The sequence below is a fragment of the Silurus aristotelis genome (genome assembly GCF_946808225.1).
Source record: "Silurus aristotelis genome assembly, chromosome: 16".
NCBI classification, from domain to species: Eukaryota; Metazoa; Chordata; class Actinopteri; order Siluriformes; family Siluridae; genus Silurus; species Silurus aristotelis.
The window spans coordinates 20,565,720-20,592,122 of NC_139589.1; the positions used below are offsets into that span (position 1 = coordinate 20,565,720).

Sequence of the window (26,403 nt, forward strand, 5' to 3'; positions counted from 1 at the left end):
TTGCCAGACCAGTTGCCAAATGTAGTTGAGTAAAAAGTCAGATATTTGACTTTTAAAAGTAGTGAAATTCCCTAAATGGAAATACTTGCTAAAGTACAGATACATGAAAAAAGCTACTTAAGTGCAGTAACGAAGACCACTGTGTATGACATAATCTCATATGGAAAGTCAATGAAACAATTTAGCTTTAATTATCACTTAAAACAGCTGTACCCTTTCCAGCCTTTTTGCATTCCTCCTTTTAAAAGCCATAAATGTGAAAAAAGACACTACCTAGTACATAGTTATACATAGTTTTATTGCAGCATTTTGTATGTTATAACAAAACACTTTCTGACATATTTTTACCTATCTGTGCCTTCATGATATCACTGAGCTTGAAAGACTGGTGCCATCGACAACATTGGATGACTTATTTGCATTCAGGAGGAATTTGCTCAGGGCAAATTGGTTGACTAAAGCTACAGTACAGTAACCATGATGACTTTGGTATGTAAAGCTAAAACTATCAATAAAGACAAAGACAGATTACTGTTCTCTAATGCAGCTTGTGAGTTTTCCCATTACTCATGCAAACCATCTTGAAGAGCTCTACAAACACACAGCAGGTGAAGTCCTTGGCCTGGAGGTGCACTAGAAAATCCTGTCTCTAGAGGTGTAGCTCAGCAGGACCTGGGAACCTGCGCAGCAGATGTTGTGCTGCCTCGTTTTAAAATGAAGCGTAGGAAATAAGAACCACCAGAGTCTTTTCTTGAACTGTGATCAGCATAACAGACTAAAGAAGAATGTATTTAATTTTGTGGCTCAGTGAATGTGTTTGGGATCTGCTCACTAATGCTACATGCTGCCATGCTGAGAGAATGCAGCTCTGTGCCACGGGAGTTAGCACATGAGTTTTCAACTTGTTTATTTCTGCTGGACTAAAATAATTAGTGCAGGTACTGTTATTATTGCTGTTGTTTCAGCATGATTTCCCATATTAAGCATGAGCAGAAGCATAACTATGCTCCACTGCTACCAATAACAATAGCTCTTTCAGGAGCTTGGTCCTGAATGTAGCCTGATAAGCAATCACTCAATCTCCAAAGACCTGCATTGGGCTGTTGGCCAGCTTATCTCAAAGGATACAGTGCACCTGAAATCCTTCTGATGGTTTGCCAGGGAAGCCAAATATCTGACCACTCACCCGTAGGTGACCAATTTCTTTACCTGCCACTGAGAGTAATTTCCTAGTCTTCCATCAGGGGGCATGCACCTCCTCAATTACTAAAACACCTGCTATTTTATACAGCCAGACAAATTTAACATTTAAAAGTAAGCAAACTTACAGAACATTTGTACAATGTATATTGCTAAATGATTGTGGACACCCGGTCATAAATTTGGTATGTATATATTTTTGAGCATCGCGTTCCACATTTAGTCCCAATTTGCTCTACTAATTCACTCCACTTTTCTGGAAATGTTCTACGAGATTTTGGAGGGTGCCTATAAACATCAGCCACAAGGGTGTAAAGTCAGGTACTAATGTCGGGTGAGGAGGCCTGGGGTGCAGTTTTCCAATTTATCCCAATTTTTTAAAGTGTTTAGTAGAGTTGAGATCAGAGCTGTATAGCAGGCCGTTTAAGATCTTCCTCTCCTATGTCAACCACATCTTCATGGAGCTCGCTTTGTGCGTTACCATGACGGAACAGGTTCCGGTTTCCAAGTTCAAGTGAACGCAAATTTTTATTATACCGCATCCAAAGACATTCTATACAATTGTGTGCCTCTAACTTTGTGTTAACAGTTTGGAGAAGACCAGAAAAGGTCAGGTGTCCCAATACGTTTGTCCGTATAGTGTAATGTATGTGTTAAGGGGAAATACCCCAAACTCTTGATCTTTGCATTGCATTTGTTTTGTTCTGAATATGACAAATGTTGCTGAAAGCTTGATGTCACCATAATGATGAGTTCAAATGCTGAAAGATGGATTTCTGGGGGAAAAAAAACGCAAGGAATTACCCCGGACATGTTAAAGGCCTGCAGGCTAAAAAAGTGAGACATGCCAAGAAACCGTTTTTGAGCAGGTATCAGGGATATGATATATGTTCGGGGCAAGTCGAAAGGCAGTCGACCTATGTTAGACTTTAGGTGAAGAATTAGATAAGGAGCTTTTTTGAGCCTCAATCACGTCCAACACAGTTCTTATACAGGTACACACTAAATAGGCTGTTCTGACTTGAAAAAAAGCATATAAACGTTAAATAATTTCACCTTATAGACAGTGGTATGTTCAATTTAACTGCCAGTGACTTGCAAGGTGACTGATGCAAAACATAGACGAAACTTGCTGTGTTAAAAAAAATAAATAAAAATACTAAATAAAAAAGCAACTAAAAACCTAAAGAAACTTTGTGATCATGGCAAATGTTTATCATAACCTCAAAAGATGCACGCTAATACAGTATGGACTTGTTCATATGGCAAAAGCAATAAAATTTGAACATATGTTTGTTGTTTAAATTATATTATATAAAAAACAAACAAAAAATAAATAAATGAACTAAAACCACTGCTATGCTCATTCACTGTTCACAAAAGCAAAAAAAAGATTATGTACGTCTTTGATTTTTTTCTTGTAAAAATTACTAAAGATTGTTCAGTATACCTTCTTGTCTTGCAGGAATTACTGTGCAAGGTCATATACATCCACAAAGCGAGTAAATATACATAATCATAAAGAACCGTACCTTTTGCAAGCCATTTCTCTGACCCTGGCATCTTGCGAGTCCCTGACCCTGTAGGTCCAGCAGAATCCATCCTACTAGGCACAGCCAAATCCTCATGACTACACGCACACACTAAAAACCATTGGAGCTCAAACTGCGCTGTCACATCACAATTCACAACTGAAAGTACTCTGAGGAGGTGAGATCGGTTTTACTCACAAAGTGTACATTCTCACACCCACTGATATCATTCATCCACCCCCCACAGTCAAGCACACACACATGACTGATTTAACCTGATGCTCTACGTCTGTTCGGTGTTTCTTGTGACTTTAAAGACTTTACAGTGCAATCATCCAAGTCTCATCCTTTTCTACAGTAATTCATTTGATCTGAATACTTCATAATATCACATTATGCTCATGTTGAACATCATTCAACCTCCTTAGCATTGTTTGAAGCTAATAGCATGCAATGTATGATTGTCTGGATTTCTGTGCGTGAGGAGATCCTGTGCATGTTCTGACTGTTTCCATGGAAGTTTCCTCTGGGTTCTCTTGTTTCCTCCCACCTCCCAAACATGTATTTGGATCATAGGTCTTCCAGATATTCGCACCTCGGATGATTGAGAATCTTAACAGGCAGGTGGACCAATGTTTCTTCCTAAACAGAAAGCTTCTAACACCTTCTGTTGGTCTCTAGATCATAGTCAAAGAGGCAAACATGGAGGCACAAGGTCAGTTCAACTCTCATGAACTCTGGCCCCTATGATGCATAGGATTCCTCAAAAACTTTTGGTTTTGGTGCCATCAATATCCAAAAAAACGATAATGTGCCATAATGCTCTGATGATCAACAAGCGAGAAAAGAGGTGCCGCTTTCCTACTCACTTTTCTTCTATGTGTTACAGTACATTTGCCGGGTTTTTTTTGATAATGACAGAAATGTGACAAAATCTAAAGACAAAGTGACACCATGTAATAAATCCTACCATAAGCAGGGTTTTTTGTTTATCCTCAGTGCAGCAAAACAGACATTTCTATAAAATCATTACAATAAAGTTGAATTCACATTATTTATAATGCCAACAGAACTGGTTTGAATCATTTCAGCACATCACTAGACCACCAAGTGGACTGAATCTAATTCTTTCAAAATGTTATAAATGAATGTTCTTTTGTTATAAAGTTTTTTTTTTGGCTCTAATTGAAAGATACTTCGCAAAATGCAATGAAAACAAAAACAGACAATAAGAATCGGAGATTTATTAAATAGGAAAACAACAGGAACATTTTAATAGGCCATCTAGAGAACTAAATGCCATGAGCCATGAGACCTACAGCACGTTTAAACAAAAGTTGGTCAATCATTTACGCCGTTGGCTATAGCAGGAACGATTGTTAAAAAAACACAACAGTATTTTTACTGGAATTCTCTTGCCTGAATGAATAGTATATACTGTACACAACTCACAATTTTGGGATAGTGAGATCCCAATTGGCATGTCCAATAGAAATAATTGCTTTCAGATATTCGGAATAAATTTTTTTGATGCCTTTTTTTAAAAATGTAATCAATCATCCTTTAAGTGCCTTCAAATTTTTTACACACACCCAGAGTCGAAAGAAAACAACGAGACAGAATTAAGAAAGAGAATGAATAAAAAGTGAAGAACGTCCACCAACACATCTCTACTTGCATGTTTCAGACACATTCAACTGACTTTACGTGATTTACAGAGCTACTTTAAACCACCTGTAGTAAATCACACCTTTGGAAAGGTTAATTATACGTTTTTGAGCTTTGAGCGTTGCCAAGAACATTAATTACCCGAGATTTCAGGGAAAGTGGAACGAACAATTAACACAGGTCTTTTATTAATATTTTAACGCAGGTTTTATTACTTAACCGTTTCTGGGGTCACTGTAAAGAATGAATAGTATGCGTGCCCTGTTATGCATGCCCGAAAAGAAGTCTGTTGTTTGGAAGAGTTTGCCTTAACTTGCTCTTTTGTACTTTGTCAGTTATTCTACAGTGCCATAAGCTTTAACAAAGGACATAAATCATAATGTTTGTTAAACATTAACAAACAAAACCAATGTAAATATCCTGATATCCAATACAACCTTCTGCACCATATGCAATATATGTATGCAGCAAATTATTTTAGGTGGCACTGTGAAGCAGTAGGAAGTGTTGGTACTTCCCGGGTGCTGCTGTTTTGATCTTGAGATGTTACTGCTACTGTACTATGGCCGTCAAGTCAAGTCTAGTCAAGTTTATTTCTATAGCGCTTTTCACAACAGACATTGTCTCAAAGCAGCTTTAGAGAATGTTAAGACTTAAGGTGAATGGTGTGTATTTATCCCTGATGAGCAGCCTGGGGGCGACTGTGGCATGGAAAAACTTCCTTAGATGACATGAGGAAGAAACCTTGAGAGGAACCAGACTCAAAAGGGGGAACCCATACTTATTTAGGTGACATCATTGGTACTGTATGTTTTTTCCCATTTTCCCTGTGGGTTTCCCAAGTGTAGATTGAGGTCTAGTCCAGTTTGCGTTCCTTCTCATCTTCATGAATGTGTCAGTAAATTAGGTCATGAGGACAGGGATTGAAGCACATGGTCAGCCCTGTACCCAATGATGAGAAGGCTGAAGGGTCAGCAAAGAAATAGCTGAGTAGCTTTCCAGAAATTTTGGAAGGCAATGCTTCACAATTGTATGCTTTATTTAAGCAAGTCTACTACAGACAAATACTAATACTGATACCTACCTGATATCAGGAATACCATAACAAAAAAGGAACTTACAGAAGTCATGCTTTATGAAAGGGAATGCAAATGATTTTGCCACATATACATTACAGCACAGTAAAATTCTTTCTTTGCATATCCCAGCTTGTTAGGAAGTTGGGGTCAAAGTGAAGGGTCAGCTATGATATGGTGCCCCTGGAGCAGATACAGTTAAGACTGTTGCTCAGGGGGCCAACAATGGCAGCTTGGCTGTTCTGTGACTTGAGCCCCACAACCTTCTGATCAGCAGGCCTGAGTATGAACCCAGAGGCTTCAGTTTTAACTGAATATATTCAGACTCTTATACTGTTATTTTTTTTACTATTATTTTTCACATTAAATATATACATAAAGTGCATAATGGATTCAATACAGTGGTATAGATCTTTTCTTGGATTAAGGGAAATATGAATATCTGGACGATAGTATAAGAAAATGGTTATATTTATGTAAAGAAATTGACCTGTAATAAAAAGAAATATTTTTTTTATTTATCTTTACAGATCGTATTCTGGGACAAGCTGAGATAAAAGCTAAACATAAAAATATGTGCTCTATTTTAAATATGCCCGAAATGGTATGTTCAAGGTTTTTTATCTTACGTTTTTACAAATACTCGCTGCCTTGTGAAAGCATCAACAATACTGCGCATCAGACATTGCAGCCTATTAGATAACTGATCTTCATTCTTATCCAAAAAGGTTGGCTGAAGGCTTCTATTCGAACCAACCAGCGCCCACATATGATCGCTAACTGAATCCTGGGAATGTGAACTGATTAACACGGTGGAATGAGTCACTTTTGAAAATTAAAGCAAACAAGAGGTCAGGTGTGTGACTCAAGCCCCAGAGCTGCATATGAGCTGAAGTTCTGCTAACTTAGCATGAGAAAACTATGCCATTAGAAAGCTATCAGAAAACCAATCACCTTTGGTAGATTTACATAGAACAGGCCTGTTGGGGGTTGGGAAAAAGCAGTTGTCACAATGTTTTGTATATTTACATTTGTATATAACTATCTTCAGTTACTTGTACCAGCAAATAACTCCACATGGTCTCACATATAAAGGACCATGAAGAAGAACAGGAAAATGTCTATTTTAGAAATATAATTGCAAGTACTGCATTATATGTCACTTTGTAACTGTGTTGGAAGGTCTTGGCCTGCACGAGAAAGTTCTCAATGCTCTTTGTGATGGGTAAAATATAAAAAAGACTAGCAAAAACAAATGTTAAAAGACACATTGCATTCACAATCACAACTCTATCTTCTGCATGAATTTCCTTTCATCATGTTTTGCGCTCTAATATACCCTACTAAGAACTGGGCCTCACTCAAGAATGCCTCCCACTCTGGCCTGTGGAAAGAAAAGCTAATTAAGTATTTACCTTTAACCCTCATGTGTAACATGGTGCGAGGCATGCCAGCGGTTGGTGATTAATTATAGCAGTGTGGAGCATTGCCGTTCCACTGAGAGCATGTGTAAAGGAAACAAGTGTCTGAAAGTGCGGTGAACATGAAAGACTGCCACCACAACAAAAGCTCTCGAAATTCAAATGGTTGTGCCACGAGAGCCTAAAAAAGGGTTTCTGTAAAAAAAGATTTGAAGAGGCTCTGATTATTTTACCCTCTTGAAGCCAGGAACTTTGACATTGCTTAATTAAACCCAGACGATGGCTGAGGAGCTAAGATGCATACATCTACAGCTCACATGCATGAAATTTATTTTAATTGGCTCTGCATTAGATGTTATATTGGATCCATGAATAACTACCTCTACAAAACGTAGAGCTGGATCAAAGAGAATACTGCATGTATGCTGCATGTAATGTCAATACGCATTAACATACATCTGATCTCTCTTAGAGCCATTGCGGTGAAACCAGGAGAAAGTTATAATGCGATTGCTGCAGATTAAACATATGGAATTGTTGAATTAGTTACAGATTGGTAACAAAACAGAGAAACCAATACAAGTAGAAAAAAATTGGTATGAGGCAATGAAATAAGCAACGCCATATTTCGTTGTCAATGTAAAAAAAAAAAACGTATTATATTGCTTGATTTCTGGGTCTTGTACTTTCTCAACACTGAGACAGTTTTCATAAAAAATAACAAATTACTATATATTTACATGATTTTTTTTTTTTAGGAGCAAAGGCCACGCCCTGTCTGTTCAAAGCTGAAGACAGAAGGGAAATCCCAAAATGAAACATCATCTATTTTGCCAAATTCAACTTGCCCTTTCAGTTTAAAAAATAAATACAAACCCTAAGCTAATGACTCGGTCCCCTGTTTGTGGAGATTAAAACAAGGGAAAATAGCAGCAACTTTTTCAAACTGTCTCCACTAAAACGGTTTGGATTACATGCATAGACCAGTGGCCCATTAGCAGTGACAGGATGGAGGAAAATCACTTCTTACACTCATTGCTGTGCGGATCATATCCATATCCCTCGCATCAGAACTCTCCAGTAAATCCTCTAAGTCGTTCGAGGACAGCAAAAGCTCCTGAAATAGGCAAAAAGTTAGATATTAGACATAAAAGTAGAAACACCCAAAAAAAACCAGAAGAGCCCCTGCATGTCTGTGAGTTACATTGCCAGTGGCTTGAACGTGAGCTGCTGGGTAAATGATGAGAACAGCTTTCCCTCAAAATGCTTTACATTCTGACCCAATCCTATCTGTCCCATTAAGACGACTGGTTTTCTTGAGGGCAAAATGTTTAATTGCTGTATCATATAGCATGTTGTGTTCCTACATTCTGTTGCTAGGAGGTACTACAGATATTTAATGTGCAATGCAAACGTAAATGTCATGTAATTTTGGCATCTACAGAGAGCAGAATTATAAAATCATGATTGAGACCTAGTCGGATCCAACGAAGAAAATTTTGAATGAAAAAAGACTGTGTAGCTGCCTCACATCTGGAATTTGAGAGTGTGGGAAGTGTTGGGGATCCTGAGCAGCTCCATCGCATTGAGGTAAATACGCTTCGCACTGATCTCGGGCTGCATCTGGCTCTCCCATGATGAACATCACCTGTTTCAGGTCACCCTAGGCATATCAAACAAACACACACACACGAACGTGCCTTCACTTTGCCAGCAAGATCGATGTTTAAACGGTTAAGGATTAGGTTTTTTAGGCAAGGCACTGTATGAGATCATCCTAACAGGCATTACCTAGACGTTATGCAGCATTAACTTTCATTTTCATACATTTACCTTGTCTGCGTCTGTCCAAATATTTTTTCCTGACTGCCATTAAGATATTTCATCCTTCATTTAAATGTAGCATTCAACCATTAATCACTAATGGTGGTTACGTTTCCAAAATAATCCACCTGGAGCTCCATCCTAGCCAGCTGCTCCTCAATTAGGATACTTAAAATATATAAGACATAGACACATTTCTCTAGACCCACTACTAGCTGACACATCTAAATATTGCATCAAATATTTAGTCTGATGTACTCATTCATTCATTCATTCATTCATTCATTCATTCATTCATTCATTTATAAGCAAACCCCAGTGATTAGCTTCCTATACTTCCTCTGCATCAAGAAAAACTTTCACTCTTGATTACGGTTAAAAAAGGGGCCGAAAATTTCTGGTACATTTCTGGAAACTTGCATTTCATCTGGGAAATTTTGGAAATATTCGAAGTTAAAAACTTACCACAAATATATGGAAATTTAAGTGAACTGTATCATAAAAAACATAAAATACTTTTGGGTCGGTCATAAGGTGAAATGCATGCAAACTATTACATATATTAAAAATTATAATAATTTTTTTTTACACACAGCACATGGAAGGTTGAAACATAAATTTACTCGCCAAAATGGACATGTTTGAACATTATATTTGTGGAGGATTAAATAAATGATCTGTGTTATGTTGTGAAGAGAGTTACAGTGCAGGAAGCTGGTTGATAGAAGTCTAATAAAAAAAATCTAAGTAAAATTGTATTAAATCTGGTTGTTTTAACCAAAATTATCCTGCAAGATTTCAACTACATTTAAGTTCCCTGTTATAGGTTAATCTGCAATTTTCGAAATTCCCACTTTATTTCGAATAATTTCTGTTAATTCCCATATATTCCTGTGAATTGTTGACCATTCCTGGAATTTTGCAATCCTGCTCTTAAATAAACAAATGTAAAAAAAAAAAAAAAAGAGAAGTCTGCTGTTCTGTGAACTCATTTGGGGTATTTTTTCCCACTCAATGTATGTCATTCCATTGTACTGTTCATATTATGCAAAATCAAAGCTGCATCTGCAAATCAAGATATATGACTTCTTATGTCTGTATTATATTTTTATATTAAAACTATAACCCTAATAATGCTTAAAAGAGTAAAAACATAGGATTTTCAAGAGCGATTAGATAATGGAAAATGCCTCATGCTGTAAGATAAGTGCAACCACAGATGTTCCTAAAGTCTCTAATGGCACAGGTACCTGTATTTCTTTTATAATTCATTGTTCATAAACAAGTTGAGGTTTGGGCTGTCTGCAGGGACAAGTCTGGAAATGTCTTTATAATGCGTGTGGTGGAGAAAGGCAGGATACATTACATGACTGATTTCCACTAACTATCCAGTGGGTTGAAGACACCTTTCCGCATTGCTTTGCTCTGTTGCAAATAATTACAGTTTAATTACATCTTGGATGTAATAAACCAAAGTATTTAAAAAAAAAGGATGTTTTACCTCAAATGGTATTTCAAAGCCCTCGATGATTCCTCCCAGAATGATGAGCCCATCAGTGGTGATTTCCAGACCCTCCTTGTAGGCCCAGTCTACACTTTCCACCATGGTGCAGTCCACATACAGCGCAAGCCGGCCTGTCGACACACTCACTGCCACTCGATGCCAATTCCCATCAGACAACACGGCTACAGGAAACCTAAAATAAATCAGACATTATGAAGTAAAATTCATATAACCATGTATTACAATTGTGGTCCTACATATGTATTTGGAAGATTATCTAATTATCTATTTATAATCTATTATCTATTATATTATATAATATCCAATTATGATAATGTAGCAAATACACATGTTGGACCACATTTAAAAACACTGAGTATTCCTTGAGTAACAATGGAGATGTGTTACAGTGACCCTGTCATAATTTGAAATATCGCAAGTCAAGACAAGGCGCAGAAAAAAAAAAAAAAAAAACGGTGATCAGTATGGGGTTGCAATAATTTAACAAAACAGGCCAAATTACAATACCGTAATGTATAAACGTATGTATGTGACTGCGGGCGCATGGACAAACGAGTGTTTCAGTGTCTGGCGACACAGATAAAAAGATGATGAACATGAGATAATATTGGGTTTTTTACACACACACACAAAATGCATGCTTTAACATCGAGACATTTTTGCTTGCAGTGCAAAAATGTAATCATTTTTCATTTTGTCTTTTCGTTGTCGTCATCATAAGATCGAAAAATCTTAATTCGAACCATCGTAACTCGGGCACTACCTGTTTACTATTTAATGATCGATTAAAACACATTCATGTAAATACTTTTAATCTTAAATAAGTGAGAAATGCTCAACCAACTGCCATTTTTTTTGGAAAGATAATCAAAGTGGGGTCTGGCATTCAAAGTCAAATGCTGCAATTGGACTGTGCTGACAATTTCACTGCTTTTCTCTAAAATACTTACATAAGACCAGGACACATTTTTACTAACATGCTAATTCGTTCACTTTTGTCCCAAGATTCCTTATCAAGTCTTTTCACCTCCTTTCGGAGAGTTGAACAACCTCTCAACACTCCTCTATCTTCTCTGGAGAGCATTTTTGCAGTTTTTACCCAAATACAGCGTGCTTATGTGTGTGTGTGTGTGTGTGTGTGTGTGTGTGTGTGTGTGTGTGTGTGTGTGTGTGTGTGTGTGTGTGAGAGAGAGAGAGAGAGAAGAAGATGAAACTGACTCATAATGGCGCTGCTGTGTGCTGATAAAGGTGAAAGAGTGGGCACTGGTGCGGATCTGAAGGATGATGTGACCGTCTGGGCAGAGGAATGTAAAGAGGCTACGGTCTTCAGGCTGAGAACTGCGGAGCTCCAGCAGCAGGCTGAACTCGTTATCGAATCTGGAAACAAACATCAAATCAATAATGCAATAAATAGAGATTTAGCACTACACTATAGAAGAACTACATCATAAATTCATTTACATCTCAAGTATAGACTTTTGAAGGTCTAAATAATTATATACATTTTCATGCTTTTTCATTGGACAATTTATTTTAAAGTAAAGAGATGTACAGTATCATTAATAATTATAATAATTATAAAACAATTAGCTGCCTGTAAGTATTGTACTGTATTGTGAAACATGATTTTACAGTTTTTTACAGTGTATTGCTAAGCACTTTTCTTTATAAAGCAAATTAAATTAACTTCATTAACTGAATAAGAGATGCGGTATATGGTGAGAGCGAGCTTACTGCATTTTACCTATTGCGAAACACTTGGCGTAAGGGCAGGGAGAGAGTGGAGTACTGCCCTACATGCAGCACTGGACATCTCTGTTCTTCTAGAGCTACAGAGGCATTACTGCTGTTGGCCACCTGCCATAGCTGATCAAGAAGATTGATGCTTTCTACAGAGAGAAAAGAAAGAGAGAAACATAGGTTTAACAACATGGATAATCCGGGGAGCATGGAAATGTATGACGACTTTGAATCCTTGCCTGAGGTAGCTTAAATCACAAGTTAACACAACAGTATAAAAAAAATACTGGCAACATCTGTTTTCAGAGTAAACTCAAGGTTTCTTCCTCATATCATCTAAGGGAGTTTTTCCTTGCTACAGTCGCCACGGCTGCTCATCAGGGACAAACGCACACCATTCACCTTCACTGTTGTTTTCTGTAAAGCTGCTTTGAGACAATGTCTGTTGTGAAAAGCGCTATACAAATAAACTTGACTTGACTTGACTTGACTTGACTTGACTTGATTTAAACTCAGGTGCAGATAAAAGATTAGAGCCTATAATTGCTGTTAGATTAAACAGTGGGGACTGTTCCACGTAGGCCCCTTAGAATTCATTTGTGCTGCACGGGTCCTGATGTCATGTTAGGGCTTATGCGTAATGCACGTTACAATCACTTTAATAAAAGAGAAATGGGGTTCAGAACCCTTATTAAAGTGAAACCCGCATTTTTCAGAATCACGCTCAATGGAAACAGCCATTATATCAGACAATAGGTTGTGTCTAAGTTTATATAAAAGAGTGCATGCATACTTATGACACCAGAACACACTGTGCTCAAGCGGGGCAGGGTGATAAATAACCTGACGCGGACTCAGGTGCTGTCAAGAAAGCTGCATTTAATCCAGAATGGAGAAAGCCACTCTGCATAAACAGAACAGCAAGAGCAGAAAACACACCTGCCAAGCCTGACAGATGGGTGTGGGTTTCTCACTGGGGTGGCAATTTCTGGGCCATGCCGCTCGACTAACAGAAAGTTCAAGTTTTTTTAGAGAGGGTTCTGATTACTACACACACAGTTTACATTTACACTTCATTGACATTCATGCTTAGGTGTGTTTTTCTTCTTATATCAATGGATTACTTTCCACGGGACACACATTGATTAAAGCAACCTGTTAATCTTTTAAAGCAGACACTAAAATGCATTTGGGATAAAAATCCTCACTATAGAAGTATAGCTTAATTTTCTCTGATTTGAAACACACACACACACACACACACACACACACACACACACACACACACACACACACACACACACACACACACACACACACACACACACACTCTTTTTCTCTGGCATAGAACAAGGTATATAATTTGAAGCCTGTCATTTGTGTGTTGGCTAAAAAGTTATAAAGTGATCTAGCTGAGCAGAACAGAGCATGAAAGTGATTTGCATGCTGTGGAAGGAGTTTCAGATGCAGAACTGCTCCTATAATGTTTACAAGACTTTACATTGACATTCCTGTTCATTGTGGGAAGGAATTTCCATCCCACACACCGCACTCCAGAGTTTACATCACCGGTCTTTTTTCTGCTTTCACCTGTCTCCTGGGTGTGTGAGATCACAATATTTTCCCTCGGTGTAATATCTGATATAAACCCGAAGCTCTTAAATCAGGCACTGTATTCTGCAGCAAGATTGACTCATAGAATAATGGCATGACTAAAGAGGTGTGCGCATGTTCCTAATAAAAATAAAGTCAATATGAGGAAGAAATTAAAGTAAGTCACAGGTTTCTGAATTTTCTGGAGCTGAAACGACAATTTATAAAAAAAAAAATAAAAAATGCATTTGCTTAGTAAATAAATGAAAGAAAAGTATTGTTTTGTTGCATGAACTGGTTTATGTCTAAATCCTTTAAAAAAAAAAAAGAATGCTGCATACATTTAAAATGAACAGAAACACATACATTTTGGATTTAAGCCTTTGTCAGTATGAAGTATTTTAAATCATATAACAGGATGTTACTCCATTACTTGAATCTGGTTAATATTCCTTCAATGAAAATAGTGTAGTAGTGTGTAACATGTTCCCTTATATTTAACCACTGAAGAAATGTGTTTAATTCGCATAATAATAATATCATTTAACAGACAAACCAGAAAGAAAGATGAATGTTTTTTAAAGCACAAAAGAAAGATGTTAAAGGTTTAGTTTTTCCCTGAAAGAAACAAACTGAGTTGCTTTTTTCTACTCTGAGACACAACGGACACAGAACTGACAACGCAACTGTTTATTGGAAGCGCGTTTGTTTATACACCTTCGCTCCGACCCGAGGGCAAGTCCAGGGTTTTTGTGTTTCAAAACAAAAAAGCGCATGCTCAAAGTTTCTTTGTGACACCTGGGTCATGCAAAGCATCAGAAAAGGAACTGTGGGGCTTTTGTTGACTTTTTTTTTTAATATTAGTCAAGCATTCTTGAGTGGTCCTGTGCAGCAGCCTGGGAAAGCATACTCTACGCCAAGTAGAACATTCCTCGCAGACACATCATGTCTGCTAGCAGCTTTCCTCTGCGCATATACGCACTGTGCACTGGGTTTCAGTAAAGCGTGGATAAAAATAACACACGGACATTCAATATACTTGTAAAAATGGAAATGACAACACCACCGCACATGGTGTCTCTAAACACTTTCTTTAGGTACATCGATATGTAAAAAACCCCACATTAACAAAATCCTACAGCATTTCTTCAGCATATTTCTCTTTTGTAAGTATACTTCAATCAATTCATTCCTAATTGTTGTCTTGGATTTCCAGTCTAGTGTCCTGAAAGTAGACATGAGCAAAGTAAACACAAATCATGAACAAAGCTGACAAAACATAAATCAATCTGCTAGTTCACTGGGCGAGTGAAAACGTCTATGTGCTGCCCAGTCATGTTTTTCGTTGCCAGGAAATCGAACTAGCCTAAAATAGTTAGCAAATTTAGGGTAATATTATATTTAATGATACTTAACTAGGAAATGGCATGCATATACAAATACATTTTTTCATTTACATAATATGAATATAAATTTGCAAGTAGAATTAGAGTTGTATGGCTGTATTGTTTTAGATTAACTGCCACTGCCATGTTTGATTGAGAGTTTGTACAAATAATGTGCAAGATTTGCCAGGATGTAATGCATCATGCATCAGTGAAATTAAAGCGTTAAGTCAACAAAGTTAGTTAAAAAAAAAAATAATAATTTTTTTCCACAGTCTGACTTTTATTTGGACTTGATGTTGACATGTGCTCAACCCTTGTAATGGCTTGTAATTTAACAAAACAATTGTGGTCTTGCTGACAGCCCCAAAGAGTCTGAGGTTGCATATTGTATTTGTAATCTTAAAAAAAAAAAACGAATTTATAACATATATCTATGAATTGATTTAGTGTCATACTAGTAACTGATTAATATGGCGCTTACATATTTTTAGTTTTGTCAGTTCTTCAACATACCTACATTCAAGCAAGCTAATTAATTCAAATAATACATATTTTTGACTATGCTAATGTAAAGTGTGTATTGAAGCAGATGATGGGATTCACAAGTATAGTTGCAGCAGGAAAGTGCACCACAGTGAACTGCAGATTGGTTCACCTCAAAACAGCTATATAGATAAGAACTTTAATTATGCTTCCACAGTTCTGCATCTGTTAGGCATGAGATGGATTGTACCCAGTGGAAGCTCTTTGCAGACAAACAGGTCTTTAAGCCAGAGAAATCTTATACAGATGGGGACTGCTTTTGACTCTACTGTATCCTGTTAGTAATTACTGCATCATTCGCTGTATTTTTTTGGTCTTTTTTAACCTTGTAGCACTTAAACATCTTCAGATGAATAACAGCCACAAACACACCCCTATTAATGCCAATGTCAAACTGATGTATGCCCTATAGCTGAGTCACTGATCAGCAGTTCTGCCATATAGACATGTTAATATTACAGTATATAAATATGTTTGTTCCAACACAAATATTCTGAAGTCAAATGCCACAAGCGTTAATCTCAGGTCATCCACGAGATTTATATTAACTCCACTTTCAGAAATAATCCCTCAATGGTGTAAGAAGGGAAATCCATCACTGACCCCTGGTAAGTGAAGAATGGAGTCCACAGCAGAGTCGATCCCAACCATTAAGTGCCCTTCATTCAGGCAGGTCATAAATAAGAAACCAAAGACAACTCTGAGATCAAAAGCAAAAGCAGCAGCACAAGATAAAGACTGAGGGAAAGTCAAGACTGGTTTAAATCAGAAAACATAAACCAGAGAATATAATAGCTCCTATACAACAACAGACACATGTACATTACTAGAAACTGGATTTCCCACTGGCCAGTAATGTAATATTTGATCCTTGGGTTTTTAAGCAACTCACGACTTGAAATTGATCTGTAACATATATTTTGAATTGGATTTGTGTTCATAATACTCCCATTCACTTACTGTACATACAAATATTACGCTGTGACAAAGGGGACTTGACCAATTGAAAGATTAATCGTTTTTTTTGTATAAAGTACCTGTACTCAAACACTACCTGCACCCTATTAATGCCAGTGTAAAAATAATGTATGCCCTACAGCAGAGTCCCTGATTATTCAAAACAGTTCTGCTATATAAACACAAAAAATTACTAACAAATCCAAGCTCTAATGCCCACCAAGGGCTCACAATTACCTAAAGTACACTAAAACCATATACCACAATTAATCAAGCTCGTCTAAGACACTTCAGACCGTAATTATGATGAAACTTGGACTTGGACATGTACATACAGTACATGTATTACATAGATAGGCCTGTAAACAAGTAGAGTCTGAACACATGTTCTAAAATTTTGTATCCTGTTTTAATGTCATATTTTTCCTGATTCTGAAGGTATTGTCCTTCGAAGTGAAGTATTAAGCCTATTAAAGAATTGTTCCTATGAACAACCAGACCATGGTTTTGATTTGCATCCACTATGCAGCAGTTGGTTTGGAAAAATGTACCATTCGGCAGCATTGCGGTGCTTTTGAAAAAAAAAAAAAAAAAAAAAACATTGAACAAAAGCATTATTTTCTAAATGTCAACATGTAGTTTTTCTTCCATCTGCGGTCGTTGAAGCTTGTGAGCTGGCTTGTCTTCCAGGCAGCAGGGAATGATAATTTGATAAGTAATTTGCTTGTCGACCTCAGGAAGGTGATGTAGTTAGATTTGAAGACTGCTGGCTAGAGAGAGAACATGGATTTGAGGTTAAGTGATTTGACTCCAATGCTGCCGTTGGTAAAGTTTATTGTTTAATCCAAGTAATATTGGAATACAATTCCAAACAAAATATTTAAAAAAAAGAAAAGAAATGATTAAACTAAATCTGCGGTAAATTTGATAAGTTTGCTCTTAAGCAATGCAATGTTCCACATCTCTAGCTCTAAAAGAGAGTCATACCTATGCACAGAGGTCATATTGCCAGATGTTGCCTGCTTGTACTATGGGAGGTGTTGAATGACACTGGCATTCAATGGATTGCATATGTATTGTGCTGACGCATGGCTCAAACTAGATTTGCCTACTTGGGTGTTGTGGGAAAGGACTGCATATGCTGGGTGTTCTGTGTTATCTCACTTCAGACAAAAAACGGTTCCCTGAAATAGCCTGACATTGCACTTTGATTCAAGCACTATTTGGGGTGTTTACTATTTCGAAAATAAAATTACAGTCTGGTGTAACATTTCACACACAGACTAGCAATGAGCCAATTTAAACATCTTTTTTTACAGATAATGAACACCATTCCTAGCACCTCCAGCCAGAGCATGTTTTGTTGAAATCCAGCTAAAACCAGTGGTACCACAGCTTGATAATAAACGTTGTGCAGCTGTTGATTCATTGGAACACCTATGTGGACACAACCTCAGGGCCTGAGTTTAAATCCCAGTGACTTCATACTGTAATTGATATAGTGATTAAGGGAGACAATCATGTGAGCACATCTCTTCCATGTTGGTGTCTTCTGAAGACCAGCTCTTTGAAGCAGAAGAAGTCCAGTTGTGTGTCAGTTGCAGGAAGAGTTTCCAGGCAGGATTGATGGGCTGTGAAAGAATTAACTCCAGGTCCCTTTAACAGCCTCATTGAAGAGCTGGGGTTAAAAAAACTTTTTTAAAGGGTCTGTCCGAGGAGGGCAGGTGTATAATGTTAGAGGCCATATTACATCCATATGTACTTTCACAGTGAATGGAAACAAAAGCCAGTTGCCATCCTGATACTTCTTTCTAGTGTTGGCTCTTTTTTATATATCATGTCAAACAGGACAAGTATAAAAACTTTGCTATTAAACCAGGCAGCAAGTTAAACATAAAATATATTATATAGAATATAAACACAATACCGAATATTTTGTGAACTTAAGACTAACCTTTGAGGGATTTCAACACAATGAAACAAAAATCTAAATATTTGTACAGCTGTATTTTTTTTTAAAAGATACAAAACCTGTTCTTTTCTATTGCAATCCTACTTAATTAACTGCATTAATAATGACCTAATGTAACCCAGAAACATACAGTGCACTTGAGTTGCATCAGTATGGACATGCAGTGTATAATGTAAAAAATCAACAATGTGGACCAATGATTCACTGTGGCAAGTCCTAATGGAGCAGTGGAAGGGAAAACAACATTCTCAGAAAAAATGTTTGACTAAAATGTTTGTCTCGGGAAAATATATGCTGAAATCCATTTCTAAGAATAAAAACCATTAACAATTAATACATATTAAAGCTTTTCAACCTAATGGTGTGAGTTTCTGAGTTCACAGGATTTTGAGTTAATTACTCAGCTCTTTATGTTGTCCCCTCTAATGATAGAAAATGGCTTATTTCCAGTGATAAGTAAAGGCATTATCAGCTGCTTGTTTTCCGCTCTGAGCCCCCTTCGTCTGAACTCTATTTCCTGTTTTAGAAGAAACTGTGGCAGTCTCCCTTGTCAGGATCGTATTACTGTAATGGGCTAGAAAAGCCAGCAGCTAAGTAAATTATCTGCCGCAATTACCACAATTAGGGAGGTTGAGAAAAGAGCGGCAGTCGGCTCTAAGAATGAATGGATTAAGACTTTAAAAAACAGGATGGACAAAATGTGACGGGTTTTGCTCGCGTATCTCCCATGATAATCTGTTAGTAACCGAATACATGGCTTAATTCTTTACATACCTTCATTATTGTCACCTCCTGTCTCCTGTCAACAACTAGGATATTTGTCAGTAATATGCTCAAATAACTGCTTTTCCTCATACATCTGCACAGACTGGTATCGTTGGAATTGCCTCAAGGTAAAGCATGGACAAGCAGAACAGACATGTCTTTTAAGTACTTCTCATCTGGAAAATGCTATGCGAGGGATATGTGTCCTCACTTCGGGGGCCTGTAAGGAAGTGAGCAGACAAGGTCTGGCTAAATTCACTGGACAGTAAAAGGAATGGGATAGAAAAGAATACGACTTCAGAAAACAATATAATTCCCCTAGACGCCTCTGAAATAACAGTTGAAGCAGACATTGAACAGTTGGTTTGGCATGGCTATATAGGGTACTAGAGTCTGGATGCACATCAGAGACAATGGATATAAACTGTATGACTGTCATGAGGAATATTTTTGGAATACAATGAAAAAGCTGCTTTACTCTACAGCTCTCTTTGCAACATTTCTTTAAATAGTTAAAGATCTTAAATTTTTGAATATAATAAACAGTAAGGACATAAACTTAGAAACAAAACAGGCTGTGGTGTTAAAGGTGGTGTGATATGCCCTGATGCAGCAAAAGTACACTATTTGGACAAAAGTATTGGGACACCTGACCTATCCAGCCATATGTGGTTCTTACTCAAAATGATACCACAAATTTGGAGTCACACACTTGTATAGGATGTCTCTGGATGTAGTAGCATTACATATTCCCTTTACTTAAACTAGGAGACCCAAACCTGTTCCAGATGACAGTTCCCTTGTGCACAAAGGTTAGCGTTAAAGATATTGAGAGGCCTGCTACAGAGCTCCAACCTCAATACTACTCGAAACCTTTGGGATGATTTGGAACGCTGACTGCATCCCAGGCCTCCTCACCATACATCAGTAACTGTATGAGCACAAGTACACTCCAAAATCTAGTGGAACATCTTCCCAGAAGGGTGGAGGTTTTTATAACAGCAAATGAAATGGGCTGTTCAGAACGCAGATAGAAATTTCATCCGCAGATAGAAACTTTCGTCCAAATGGAGTATTTTATTCCCTTTTTACAATCTTGCGTTTATTAAAGAATGTGTCTCAACTTTTATGCATTTATGAAAACATTTACAATTGTTGAATCTCTATTGGTTGACCAGGTGTGTGATCACATTAGAGAGGCTATAAATAAGTCATTAAAACGTTCAATATTTTGGAAAATTACTTACCACTGCATGATTGTTAAATAAGCATCTGTTTACAAAAAACTTGGCTCTACCAGTGCTTATTTTAGTTTTGCTGCATCTGAACAAATCTGCTTTTAATTAGTCCTGGAGACAACTACTGTCAGCTGTGCTGCTTTAAAAAAACAACAACATCAAGTAAAAAAGATTTTTTTTTAAAAGTGCTACGGTATAAAATATTATCACCTTCTCTTGGATAAGAAAATAAATTGTAATCTTTATACTATAATGTTACACCTTTTGTCCTTGCTCAAACAATTTGGCCCTTTAACTCCCTAGCGAAACTTTTAAACACCCATGAGCTTTGCTATAAGAAGCAGCTCCAGGTGAAAATGGAGAGCCAGTCAGCACACGCCTGAACTGAAGAACCAACATTTAACTGGAAAAACACACACACAAAAAAGTTGCATTGATGGAAACTGCTCTGGGTCAAATACTCCATGGTTTATTGTAGGGCGGAATTGAGGTAATCACACGGTAATTTTAGATCAGGCGTCTTTGTACAATATCTGTACATCAGTGCACTGTCAAAAATCTCTCTGGCTCACAGTATTATTGCTAGAGGGGAAGGTGAGCAGTATGGATTGTTACCCTCTCAAATGCAACATTAAATCAATCCTTTAAGAGATTTATGTCACTAACATCTTTACACACTTTATGGATTTAATAAAAATGACAATTGAAAGTCTGATATTGCACATGAGTGCTTGTTTAGCTGATCTTTTAAAGTGTAGATTTTAAAAGTGAGTGCAAATGAACCAAAAAAAAACAAAAATGTTTTTATTATTATTATTTAAAAATAGTCAATATAGAGCATAATAAAATAATGTATATTCAATACAAACATTGTGGGAGACTCGTGTAGTACTAAATAATATAAAAAACAAATGATGTGATGTATCAGATTCTATTTTACCAAATCATCTAGGACATAAGCATCTGCATAGCCTAACTAAATCCATGTGAATATAATTCGATGTGAATACTCACAAAACTTTTCAAATTAAGTCGGCAAGTCTGTAAAGGGACCTAGCTGATTAACTCCCTTGTGTATATTCGAAGCATTGGGTTCAGGGGAGACAGGAAATGCATTTACAAGACCGCACACTTGTGTATTTAAGGTTAAACCTAAATGATGCCAGTGACTGATCCCTGTGTATATTTAGCCAGTGTACTAATACCAATGGTCTTGTAATGCATTATGAAAACTTGCATACTATACAGTACAGCTATTTTCTTTTACTTAAAATTTTGTCTGGAATTCATTCTGTGCTATTAATTCAACTCTCGTTGGTGTTTATAATAATTGGATTTTCCTTTTGATGGCCAGTTTTACTCCAGATTTTATAGATATCTGGGTTACAGACATAAAGTTCTAATAGTGAAGAGGTGAAATGCATGGTGTTGGCTATAAACTAGAATTTTCTAAATTCTGATGTAATAGAATTACATTCTATGTTGTATTTTGTTCAACATGATCTATGACTGTCCATATCTTAACTTGCAAAAAAAGACCTCCAATTATTTCATATGATTGTATGGATGTGTCCGGACATTCCCTTAGAGCAAAATCAAGTGGTGGAAAAATCACAAAGTATTTCCGTGTCTCTGAGAAGTCAAACCGAGTTAGCGATTTAACAGATGTGTGTAAGAGGAAGCTGAGGGTAAGAGGTGTGTTTTACTAGGTTCTAGGGCAGAAACAGAGCTGAACTTCCTCTCTCTATTTGCACACACGAGAGAAGAACCAGGATTGAGAACATGCACCATCTGGCACACCAAACACCAGGCTCATAAAACCAATTTGCCCAGGTTATTTCCTCATGGAAAATAAGCAGATGAAAAACGTTACATGCTTTAATCTCGGATAATCAAAAATGACACTTTTTGAAAGGTATTTTTCTTTAAATGTGTGGATACAGGTACAGTAAAATCAGCATATGTGTTTAAAGACTTTAGCCTTGCAGGATGACAATACGGCTGCAGGTTACAATATAGGAACGTATACCGTTTTTTTTTTTACTTCTATTACCAGTGACACTAAACATGGCTAAACGTAATGCTTTCCCAATGAAAGAAGAAAATAAAGGAGGAGTCCACTGTATTTTCCTGCGGTACTCACACCTGAAATATACATTACACTATTACATTATTGTTTAAAGCAGTATCACACGGTGGTTGTGTTTAACTTCACTGTGAGTTGTGACATGGTCATGTACAGTATGAAATCTGTGCTTGTAACACGAATGTTCAGCATCAGATGAGAAAAACAGCTTTAGCACTGAGCAGACCTCTGGGGCTACAGTACATGTTATAAAGTGTGCAAGCGTTTGGAAAAAGAAAAAGAGTGCTGAAAGGCACTAGGCAACCGAACACAACTACCAAAGCTGAAAAAGCAGAAGGCCAAAGCAGAATTTTTTCAAAGCAAGAATCTGCAAATGTCAATGAAAGAACTCCTGGTTTATCTTTTCCCGACACAGCAATCGAATTAATTTCATGAGAGAAAAGAAAATGCTTGTGAAGAACAGACTGTTTATACTGTTTGTAGGGTTTATAGGGTATGAAAACTGTCATGTTTTATACCCTATTTAAAATACCTGTTAGCATGCTATTGCCTAACCCTTGTAATCTTAAAAAAAAAAAAAAAAAAAAAAAACTTGTAATGTTATGCTAATCAGATGTCTAGCTCAGCTTTGAGGAATGAAATCCGATGAATACCAGCTGCCTTGTCTGAGCAGCAAAACTCAGTGTTTGCTTAGGAAAGTTTCAGATGACTAAAAACCAGTTAAAATCTTAGACCAGAACTTTATTTTGTACCCTCGCTGCTTGTTAGGGTCTCGACTTTTCATGCAAGAAGCCAAGCTGAGGACATGACAACGTCATAAATGATCTGTCGAAGCTGTTTCAAGCCATATAAAAGCACTTTTACTGCAACTTGTGGCTCGTATGGTGTGACAAAGCTGACCTTTTGGGTTAAGCAATTAAATGTATGCATATGGACGGATCGATATGCATGGGCAAGACACGCATCCAAACTATTTCTGACCTTACACCAATGACGAACCGTTTAGGAATAAAACATACAAACCATTTAAAAGCCTCATGTTTCAGTTCGCTCTCCAAATGACATTACGTCAGGGGTGAAAGAGAAAGTTTTTTTCTATAAGAATGTTATTATTGCACTCAGTGTTAATTACTGAAATAACACATTCCTACATATAAACTCATGCGTAAGTGGATAATTTAATTAGCCACAATATTCATTGACTAGAACAAATAAATCGGCGGGATGGTGACTAAGTCTGTTTACTTAAGCGGACGGTATTTTGCACGAACATGCAGCAGATGCTACAATACTGACTTCTAAATGACAGGATCTCACCTAGCGTGACAGTAATTAAGGTCTGATGGTAGGATGATTGTGTGCATGAAGCCAGACAGGTTCTATCATCGCTCTTTTGCCAGCTTTAATGTCAGACTCGTGCCATGACACAGACAACTTATCTAGATCAGTTACAAATCTTCAGCAACAAAAAACTAAAAAAGAGATGTATAGAGGATTCAGACGTACGCAAATTAGAATGTGATTTCATTGGGATTATCTGTTATTAGTTGACACAAAATAGCCGATGATATTTATGTGTTTGTAGGGGGCTCCTTACGCAATCAAATGCTTCAAAAATACGATTACATAAATGTTCTCCCCTATCGCTGTGAAAACTAGCTGCCATTTCTATTAGAAGTTACATAATTAGTCCATCTGTGTGCAGTTGTGGGGTTTTGTGCGCTCAGTTTAAATACACCTGTTCCAGGAGGTTTATTTCCAGAAGTCTGTAAAACGCAAACAGCATTATGACGATGGAGACGAACGTTCTGGAAAACATCCTACAGAGCACCAATAAATCTATTATAAAAAATGAATAGAATAATGCACAATGATAATTCTGCCTAGAGGAGACTGATAGGAGAGTATTAATAAGAAAAATCAAACAAAATGCCAATAGGTACATGATATGACACACTACTGAGCCGTAGTGCATTATCCCACTTATTTTTATTAGAATTTCAGGTTTGAACACTACACAATGTGTAAAAGTTTGAAGGTTGAATAGTTTCAGACAGATATTAAACCTTCATTAAACCATCCTCCAGCACTGCTCGACTGGTTCCACCTTCTCTCAGAATGAGAGGTAAGTATACTTCAAGGCTCTCCTCTGTACTGTACTTCTCTGTCCCTGACTATCTTCAAGCGACGATGAAAGACCTCCCTCTTCCTGAAACACTTAAATTAGCACTTTCCAGGTTTGCTTTGTAAAATTCAAGAGTTATATTTATATTAAGTTTGTAATCTTGTGTACCAGTGTGGATTTATTCATTGCTAGAGACGCAAAGCACTTTTGCACATCGCTCTGGATAACGGCGTTTGCAAAATGCCGTAAATGTAAATGTCAATTTTGTAACATCAGTGCACAAGTGTTCTGCAGCTTTGACTATGCAGTATTTGTGTGGCTGAATAGAATGGAATGGTGAAAGGGTGGATAGAACAGAATAACAACTAAATGACAACTAGATAAGGGTCTTAGGTAAACTAAATAACTGCTTAAGGTTGGTAACATGTCCTGACAGAAGACTCCGTTGTGAGGAATTTCAGTGCACGGTTCACAAGCATGACCCGAGCACAAAGTGCGAAAGAAAGAAAGAAAGAAAGAAAGAAAGAAAGAAAGAAAGAAAGAAAGAAAGAAAGAAAGAAAGAAAGAAAGAAAGAAAGAAAGAAAGAAAAAACAGAAAAGAAATAAGAACTGTCAGATCTGCGGTGATCAAAAGAAGTTAGAATGTTAGACTTGAACAGTTGTAAACAAAATTTGGAGTCACGCAAACAACATTGTTGTAAACCAAAGAATTAATACAGATATTGGGTTTTTGATTTTAATAATTTCATTTGATCAGTGGGTTTACCTAAATAAGTTCGTTGGCGACATACGAAAAACAAAAGAGGATAAAAAAAAAAGGGTTTTGACCAAAATATGTTTATTTTTTTTCTGCTTGCAATATTTACATATACTGTACATTTACACTTATGGAATTTAGCAGACGCCAGTAGCAATATACCATTAATATAACTAGAGTATATGTATTTTTTTTGGTATGGTTTTAGCTATAATGTCTTGGCTAGCTTCATGCAAAGATCACGCTGGGTAAGGTGGCAGTATTACTGTACAGAAATAAAACAGTCTGTGAACCTAAAAATGTAAAAAGAAAAAAAAAAAAATGTTCACCTTTTCTTTACTGGTAGGTTTTAAAATGCTACATGTGGTTGATGCGAAATATTTTTCCAAGATTGAAACATAGATATGCATTTGTATTTGGAAACCAGTTCCATTCATGTGGTCAGCAGCAGAAATTGAGTGTAGCTGAAACTTGTGCTGAAATTGATGTGACACGTTTGATCTTTTAATGAACGTTAGCTTTTCAGACTGAAATGCACACGGGACTCTAGACCAATATGCAGCTCCACACATTGAGTTTAATCACACGAATCCTTCAAAAACAAATATGAATGGGCTGTTTGAGCACTTCTGATTAGTTATTCTTGGTCATTATGTCAACGACAGGCTACCGTTAGGGGAGAAGCGGTGGTCACAGGTCAACATTTGCGAGTGTGTGCCAGAAGAAACATGTTCATTGAGAACTGTGAACAGTCCGAGTGTGTTTAACAACCTCGCAAAAACATGATGTCATCCGGCATGAAATACATGCAGGAGTGGTGGGGTCATTATACCAGTCACAGCTGCCTCGCTCCATTTTTTTAATAAGATGAATTACTATATTAATATAGTTTTAAGGATTCTCATTGGGGCAATCAGTGCCAAATAGTGGAAAAGTGCTATTTATATAAATCCCACAACAGGTTTGCCCTTGTCTCAGTGCCAGCAGCGAGCA

General features: G+C 37.0%; 1 protein-coding gene across 2 annotated transcripts in view; it reads right to left on the reverse strand.

Moving 5' to 3' along the window:
- Window positions 1-26,403, reverse strand: part of LOC310738707 (uncharacterized protein) — a 71,809-nt gene that overhangs the window by 41,371 nt on the left and 4,035 nt on the right. Inside the window, exons 2-6 of one of the 2 annotated variants that reach the window (XM_083563937.1) lie at window positions 11,991-12,135; window positions 11,465-11,623; window positions 10,223-10,418; window positions 8,429-8,560; window positions 7,928-8,014 (exon numbers count right to left, since the gene is read on the reverse strand). In XM_083563937.1, the coding sequence (XP_083420063.1) occupies window positions 7,928-8,014; window positions 8,429-8,560; window positions 10,223-10,418; window positions 11,465-11,623; window positions 11,991-12,135 (719 nt within the window). Of the gene's footprint in view, window positions 1-2,732; window positions 2,889-7,927; window positions 8,015-8,428; window positions 8,561-10,222; window positions 10,419-11,464; window positions 11,624-11,990; window positions 12,136-26,403 lie in introns of those variants that run through there. The other variant, XM_083563938.1, reaches the window with a different exon arrangement.